Source organism: Scophthalmus maximus, chromosome 17 (genome assembly GCF_022379125.1).
Source record: "Scophthalmus maximus strain ysfricsl-2021 chromosome 17, ASM2237912v1, whole genome shotgun sequence".
Taxonomy (NCBI): Eukaryota; Metazoa; Chordata; class Actinopteri; order Pleuronectiformes; family Scophthalmidae; genus Scophthalmus; species Scophthalmus maximus.
Window position 1 is genome coordinate 8,463,157 of NC_061531.1, and position 8,291 is coordinate 8,471,447.

At 42.0% G+C, this 8,291-nt stretch overlaps 1 protein-coding gene across 1 annotated transcript; it reads right to left on the reverse strand.

Annotated features, from left to right (window-relative positions):
- LOC118289241 lies at nt 1–3,429 on the reverse strand. Its single transcript, XM_035616071.2, has 4 exons — nt 3,282–3,429; nt 3,087–3,180; nt 1,653–1,970; nt 1–1,574 (listed from the first exon to the last, which is right to left on the reverse strand). The coding sequence occupies exons 2-4, from the start codon at nt 3,169–3,171 to the stop codon at nt 1,207–1,209; spliced, it is 771 nt and encodes a 256-aa protein (XP_035471964.2). The 5' UTR covers nt 3,172–3,180; nt 3,282–3,429; the 3' UTR covers nt 1–1,206.
- Between the last annotated feature and the right edge of the window lie 4,862 nt (nt 3,430–8,291).

Here is an 8,291-nt window from a genome sequence, read left to right on the forward strand (position 1 = left end):
AAAAATAAACACCTTTATTACATTACACACTTCAATGTAGTGTATTATAATTACAAAGCAGACTTGAAAAAATATAATCTTCGATACACAATATCCTTATTATTAGAATAGCCTTGTATTAGATGAGTGGTCACTTAAGACGCGCATATCTTGAAACTAGATATTAATGGAGAGCAATATAACAGTAGACAGATTGGAGTGTAACCACCACATATATCTCCAGTGTTTTTCATTTTCAACCTCTCTGTTGTAGCTTTTTCAGAAAAAAGTATGTTGTGCATCAGTTTCATTTACAGCAGTTACAATATGCTGGAGGGGTAATAGTGATGAATCAGTTGCTCTTTTAAAGCATTTAAAGTTAAATAAAAAAAATAAAATCTAGGTTAAACTGAGAAGAAAATTACAGTAAATGTTTATGAAATCCCAAATCAAGAAAATCTGCAAAGTAGTGGTTTCCCACAGTCTCTTTTGAGGAAAGCTATATACATCATTTAATCAAAGTCCTCGGTCACCGGTTGAGGCGTCTGTAAAAAGTCACGCTCTCTTTATTCAACGCACACGTTTCTGAGACACAGTGAATGCTGTGCTGCCATCAAGTGGGAGGATTGTGTTTCAGAGGTCTGTGCACACAAGCGTCAGCTGCCATTCAAGCTAGATATCGGCCAACTGGTGAAATATTAAGGTTTTTTTGGGGGGCATGAAAGCCTGCAAACTCTTGTCTTGTGTCAGGACATAATGCATCTTTCAAGACATTTAATATTGCGTCTGATGTGCGGCGGTTGACCTGAGAGTTCCTCAGCAGGAATGTTTTTTTTTCTTGCGTTGTAGAAGGTGCCATCCGTGGCATCGGGATAAGATTTGCCTTTATATGAAAATACAAATCCTGACATGAGTTATAGTGACCTAGACCTTTTTTTCCCCCCTGCTTCCTCCCATATGTTACAGTTTATACTTAATTGTTTCTATTGCCCGTCAAGCTTTTCGGCTCAACTGCCTGCATGTGAGTCGTAAGAATCCTCTCTGTCGACGGGTCTGCGTTGTCGTAAACTCACCCATTTAAGTAGGAACGAGTGAGGCACATCAGTTCACCACTGAGTGTGCCAACAAGAAAAGAGAATCTACATACGCAAGTCCTGCTCAGCTACCCCTGGATAAACTCCTGCAGCATTCATCCCCTCGTTTGAGCCATTATTTTTTTTTCACGCTTCAACTTTTCCAAATGCAATCGAGAAAACAAACTATCCAAGCCACGATGCAGGCCCGCTGCAGGTCGAGCATGCTCGCCGATGACTTTGTCCTCCTGACAATAGTCAACTGTCGGCTGGAGAGATACTTCCCCTCAGAAGGAATCCACAGTGAGCAGACGTATGCCAGGCTCGTGTTTCCTCCCTCCACGCTCAGCCCACTCAGGACGCGGTAGCGGCCGCGCGGGTCCCTCTCCTCCCGTGTGCTGGCGGAGTCTGTCAAGTTGACGTCTCCCTGGAACCAGTGGACGGTGCCGCTGGGATAGACTCCCTCGAACCAGCACTCGGGGTGAGACCCGTTCACGGAGGAACCGGATCGTTGGAGGCAATCTTTAAGAATGAAAGGCTCTCAGACTCTGAGATGAAAGAAGAGAGCAACAAACCAAGAAATGTGAAAAGTTACCTCACCATGTACCGTGACAAAAGTCGAGGCGTCGTTCACCCCCTGCCCTGATCGCAGTTTGCAGAGGTACTTTCCCTCGTTGCCCGGCATCACGTCGATGAGAGTCAGAGTGAGTCTGTGGTGGGACGTCTCCGCTGCGCTCTCACACAGAGCCTCGGAGGCCGACTCATTTCCATACAGACACACGGTCTGGTTTCTCGCCAGCCAGGAAAATAATCGAATACCCAGCTGGCGCTGTGAGCTGACGTTACATGTCAGAGTCAGGTTTTGTCCACACTGTGCCACCAAATGGGGTATGACCTGCAGCTCCACATCTTGACTGCCTGCATTTATTAGAGAGAGAGAGAGAGAGAGAGACGCCCTGCTAATGACACATTTAGAGCATGTTTTATGTACTGTCAGTTAACATTGTTTAGTTAATCCAAGGTTAATATTGTTGTTTGGGTTTTCACACTATAATCATTATTCCGTAGAAGTCTGTAGAATTCAGTGTCTGGGTTGCTGTGACTGGATCCAATAGATTTAGAATCAGTTGAAAGTTTCGCTTGTTTGCTTTCTTAAATAAGAGGAAGTTAAATAAGGATGGATGCCACTCACGTTTGCAGAGTAAATATGAAACTAGCCAGCTAATATGAAGCCAAGTACTGGGAATGTACTGTCACCAGAAATATGTCTGTCTGTCAGTATTAATAACTGTTTTGCATTTAGATGGAAATGCTTTTGTTATCTCCAGGTAATTCCTTTTTTTAATGCTTACAGTCATAAGATGACAAACATGTGAGTTAGAGTTTTAAAAAGGCACAATTATCAGAGCAAGTTAGGTAAACACCTAACTTAGTCTTGATGTCATAGGATAATGACGTATTTTGTTTTACTTTCACTTGATACATCAAGATCATGTTAGTGTGTCCTGAGCATTTGTGGCCTGAATGGTTTGCAACACCCAATAATGAAAAATCTTAAATGCTCAATATACAAACATACTGATGCAATGCAACATGACAGCACAATTTCAGAGGTGCTGCTATAGGCAGATTTTGTCAGCCTACCCTTTGACAGAGACATGCCAGATGGTTTTCACTCTTACACTAATCTAAGCTTCTAACTGCAACTATGTGTTTAATGTGCAGGCACGGCAGTCGTATCAGTCTTCACATCCAGCTTTTGGAAAGAAAGCAAATGTTTTACCGCTTACTTGTGTCTAAAAAATGGGTGAAGGGTTCAAGGGTTAACCAGAAATAAAAGTGGATCTGACTGAAAAACAAAACAAAACAAAACCCCTACAACTTGTCTTTTTCCCTAAATCGTAAAAATGTGTTCTACCCTTATGCAGAGATGAGCCTCCAATCTTTTGTTTTGTTTTAAACAGCCTGGATGAGCTGCATCCTCTCAAATCCTGTCTACAAACCATATTCCGCATGCACAAAACAAAGCCTCACCACCACCGCTGACTGCTGAAGTGAACCAGATGATCGAAACCCAGACGAAAGTCTGCTGCGTCCTCGCACCAGCGGAGAAACTCATCGCCTTGACCTGTGTCAAAATCAATATTTATCCCATTGCACCAACCGGACAAAAGCCAAACGCACAGCGAGCCACAGTACAAGAGGTGAAAGGAGTGTGTCTATACTCACCGCGGTATTGTCTTGAACACACAGCTGATAAAGTGTTTTTTCCCTCCCCACTGTAGGATTTCTAAAGTTTCGGTCCACGGTGTTGGAGCTCGTGGACCCGTTGAATGGAAAAACACTCAGCGAGTCATCCTCAAGTCCTGTGGCGACAGGTTTGCACTCAAACGTGAGTAGACATGCCCTGGAATGAATGACTGCTGAGCCACGCCGGTCTGATGCACACAGATTCTTTCTTTTTTCCAAAATTGGCTTTGAAAGGAAATATTAAAGGTAAGATCAGGTACCATAAATCCGTATTTAGGTACCATACTTTGTTACCTTCCAGTAATGTGGCTGCAACACCAAAAGCACAAAAGTTATGGGCTGTAACTAAATTAATAATTACAAAGAGAATACTAAATTGATTTTCAATATCCTGCTTCTACACAGTTTTTTTGTGGCCAGACGGAAGCGAAACTATTCTTTTCCCCCTGCAAGTGATTTATGCAAAACATTTGATGTCTTTCTGTAAATCAAAAGGATGATTGCACTCAAGTTATATAGGATTTCACATTAATTTCATACTTTAAAACCACACAGTGGTTCCATCACTTTCACACCGAACTTCAACAGGAGCTTTACTGGGGAAACAAGTCAGATTTCGGAGAATAAAGTCAGCAACCTGCTTGAATCAGATAGTAAATGGGGGCAGAGCCAGGAGCAAAGACATTAGTCCGGACGTCTCCACGCTACAGTGATCTGATATGAAAAGATCCAGCTGGGAGCCATGAAAAACAAGCTTCTCTTCTTCACATTGAGGACAAAAAGCGACGTGTGTGGCACCTTTGTTATGACTTTTTAGCAGGCTAATATCAGAAAATACAGTATTACATACACACATGTTGAGCCGTTTCTTTCTCTTCATGGGGAAAGTGTATATTGGTGTGCTTGCGCCTGAAAAGGGAAAGAGAAAGTTGGGCAAGATCAGTTAGATACAGTGGCAACACGTTGGGACAGGCAGGCCTGTGGGTGATTTATGTAACCTCGAAACTGACAAATACTGACAAACATGACCTTGAAACGTGCCATCTGGTCTTTACACACACAGACAGTCACGGGAGATGAGCAGCGGCTGGGAAGTCAGGCAGCCGGTCAGGGATGGTTGGTGATGGGCCACAGACGTTCGAGGCAGGGGCCACACACTGAGGACACCTGGTGGACTGATCAGGAACTACCATGTCAGGGAAAGAAGCACCGAGGCAGGAAACAGCCAAGGAGGAAGAAATGGAGGTAAGAGGCGATGGAGCAGCTTCTGCTTCCATCAGCTTTGGAGATGGATGAAGGTACATGAGGAGAAACACAAACAGAAAAGTTTGTTTTTATTTCCAGAGGTGAAAAAACAGTCCTGCTCCCATTTTATTAATGTTCGGTGTGGGGTTATTTGCCAAGCCTGTCCCTCTCAGGTCTTAGGCAGACGAGAAGAGCAGCAGAACACAAGGTCTGAAGTGAAGGGAGAAGAATGAGAAAACTGATCAGCTCCGAAGTTCCGTGGAGCGTTTTCTTTGAACTGCCTGGATCAAACCTGTGCAAAAGATCTGAGCTCTATTTTGGTCTGCCAGCGCTGGTCGATAGAAAGAAAAAAAACGACGACAACAAAAGACTCTGAAACTGATTTGCGTCTCTTCTGCATGGCACAGCATGACGGCTGAACAAACACAGGTGCAGTCTTACAAACCGTGCTTTTCATTTTATTTAGTGCTACCTGAGAATAAATGCTCACATCCACGCACAGTATTTCCGCAGTTTTGTGCCTAAACACTTGTGTTGATGCAGCACAGAGGAGTCCCATCTTTCTTTTTGATATTTCCATCAAGACATGATGGTTACCCACACCATCATGTCACACATTGGGGGAGATGCTTCTCCCATCACTTTGCCTCGGGGCGACATTAATCAAGCCCAGTTTGCCAGTGAACAGTTTAAGTTACTGTAAAAGTGTTAAAGGAATATTTTAATTATGTGTCAGGACGCTGCCATGAATGCATGAAGCCTCTGAAACATGTTCACAGTGGTTTAACTGTCAGCTACACACACACATTGTGAGTTGCTGTAGCATTAACAGCTTTTTAGACCCGAAAGCTTCAAAGTCACAGGCGGTGGTGAGGTGTAGAAGTGAACATTAAGACGGCTGCTGCAGTCTCACTGTCAATATTAGAGCATCGCAAGTGTAGCGCAGTCCCTCTCTCAGTTAAATGAATGGGTCTTATGGGCACACGGCAGGAGGAGAGCTCCCCCCTGTGAGAAATACCTTTCTATACATGGCTTATCAAGATGCAAGGTGCAGTGTGAAACAGGCACCAACAAGTAGTGTCCTGTCCAACAACATAATGTCGATATTTTCACCTGTTTTCAGTTGAAAACACTTTTTTTTTTAATTCTAAATTGTATTTATTCTCTTTGTGCAACAAAAGAGTGCAGCATGCATACAACCGATACGGTACAGATCCTTTTCACAATAGAGGACGACCCACTACTAACATAAAATGAAATTGAATAAAACCATGGACACTGACGATGTACGATCATTAATTAACATATGGGAATTTTATTTTAGGTTCATGCTTCATATGAATCCAGAAGTGTTCCCCCGTCTCAGGTGTATTTCCCTTATTAATAATTGTCATATGATGAAATCTTAATCATTTCATGAATCCATTATTTCGCTGTGGGACATCTAGGACTCTTCCAGTCTTGCAGCCATGATCAAGTCCAGTTGCTCTTACCTAGCCAATTCCTCAGAATGTCAGATATTTCACATTCAAATGGATGAACCAAGGATCACAGATCAACACATCATAGCATAACTGGTGTCCATACATTTTTGAATTTCATTAATACAACAGATTTTTTTTTCTTGTGCATTTTTTTAATTTGGCTACATCAACTATTGACTGCCTTGCAGCCACTCACTCTAAATTCATTTTCCAACTACTGCGAGTCAAATTAGATTTTGCCAAACTTTGTTCATATGTAAATGGATGAAAAGCGCCTTTTGTCTTTCCCCTACACGATCTTAATTGCTTCTGCCTCTCAGTGTTATGGTAACTTTCTGAGACATCATTACAAGGAGGGCTAGGGAGAAGGCAATATCTCTACTTCTTATGAAAAGGCTTCCGTTATTTGTCTTTCAGCTGCTTTCACTGAGGTTGAGAAAAAGAAGTTATGTGTGCTGAAGCATTGTGAACTGCCTTGCTTATAGGCTTCAGTCCCTGATTTCCCCCTGAAATTCATGGCACTGTGAGATGTTCTCAACACTCTGTATGATTGGGCTTTCTAATCTGTCCATAGAGCTCCGAGCAAAACTGCATTTAAATTTCACCCAGTTTCTGACAGAGAAGCCCATATTCTCTGCCTGTGTTTCTCCCAAGTGTGTATTTCCTTGTTTTATACAAATACAGTGTTTTAGTACAAAGACATTACTTTTAAGAGTTCTTCATCCTTGAGCGACTGCCTCGATCAGTCCAAACTAAACAGTCGGAGGGAGAGAGAAACTGCCGTTGAAGTAGATACTGCAGAGACAAATACACAGACGGAGAGAACAATAGCAGTGCAATAGAAAGGCAGTACAATAACAAATATTGAGGAAAATGAAGTGGTGGAGAGGTCAAGGCAAATATAAAATGACTCGGGACTGGAGAACTATAGGTCAGAAAAATAGAGGAAATGAAATGAAAAGGGAAATTAATGGAAAAGAAATATAAAGTATGAAAGAAAAAGCCGAGAGGGTGCTGCTGGCGATGGCGTCCTCGGTTAAAGACAGTGTGAAGGCTCATCTCAGATTCCGTGAACACTTACTCATATCTGAAAGAGTTTTGCTCATTTGTGCAGCCAAACCTAGAAATCGCTTTCAGACAAGAAAATTAAATAAAAAATGTTGTCAGTTCGTTTGCAAAACGTTTTTTGTCATATATAACGCTGATTTTTTCTCTCATTTGGCCAGTAATGGAGCCCTGCAGTCACTTAGCTGAAAACCATGCTGTCATTTTAAAGCAAGGGAATATTTTTCAGACCAGTGGTGTATTTTAAATCTCCGCCCAGGCTTGTTATGTCGGCAGCAGCCAACCTCGCTAGGCTGCGGGCCAAGAGTCAATACAGCAGCAACAGAGCCAACATAGTAAGACTGAACACAGTTGCCACGGCAACAGAGGATGCTGCCACTTGCTCTGCATTAGGCTGATGCTGGATGTACCCTGAATATTTATTTTAATTTTAATTCTATTTAGTCAGTTGATGTTCGTCTTTCTATAGCCCACTGTGTATATTGAGGTCAAGGTGCTTTTTTTGTTCTGTGATTATCACATCAAGACAACAACTGTAAAAACAACTGAGGGACTGTAGATGGGCCAGATTTCATTCAATTGTTGGATTGGCTCACTGTAATATCAATTATGTTTTATGTATTCAATTTGAGTAAATTAATCCACCCATTCCAAAAAAAAATCTTACCGAAGAGGCAAACACATTTTTTCCATCAAGATCGAAAAAAAAAATGTATTTTTATTTTTTACTGTACTCTGGTTTAAGTTCCTTTTTTTTTTACAGCTTTCTATCAATTTGTTGTTGTTTGAAATATGTTCAATTGTAATGGGATGACCATGTAAATGACGGCAACGTGATCATCGGGTGGATATGAATCAAAACAAATGAGCCACTGTCACTTTCAGCATACAGTATTATGTTTCTCCTGTTTTATCAGTCTAGTAGTGTGTCTTCTGTCCGCTGGATGTCGCTGCTGAGCTGACGTGTGTGTGAGCTGTCCGCGGTGCTGAAAGGGGCCACTGGGCTACAATGTTGTGTTTTTCATTCATGTGCTGACTGTTTATGTGAAAAGTGTTGGGATCACACAGAATGATCTCTTTTTTATATACATGAATCTGCCATTGGATCAGATTCATGCAGCTCCAGGCCATGCACGTCACGATGGATAATTCAATGCCATTGATCTGGAGGACTTATCAATGACATTAATAATGA

Coding starts and splice junctions, on each gene's coding strand:
- LOC118289241 (XM_035616071.2), bottom strand. CDS start 3,171: ATGAGTTTCTCCGCTGGTGCGAGGACGCAGCAGACTTTCGTCTGGGTT. Junction 1,971..3,086: donor TTCAGCAGTCAGCGGTGGTG/GTGAGGCTTTGT, acceptor TAATAAATGCAG/GCAGTCAAGATGTGGAGCTG. Junction 1,575..1,652: donor GACTTTTGTCACGGTACATG/GTGAGGTAACTT, acceptor TCATTCTTAAAG/ATTGCCTCCAACGATCCGGT.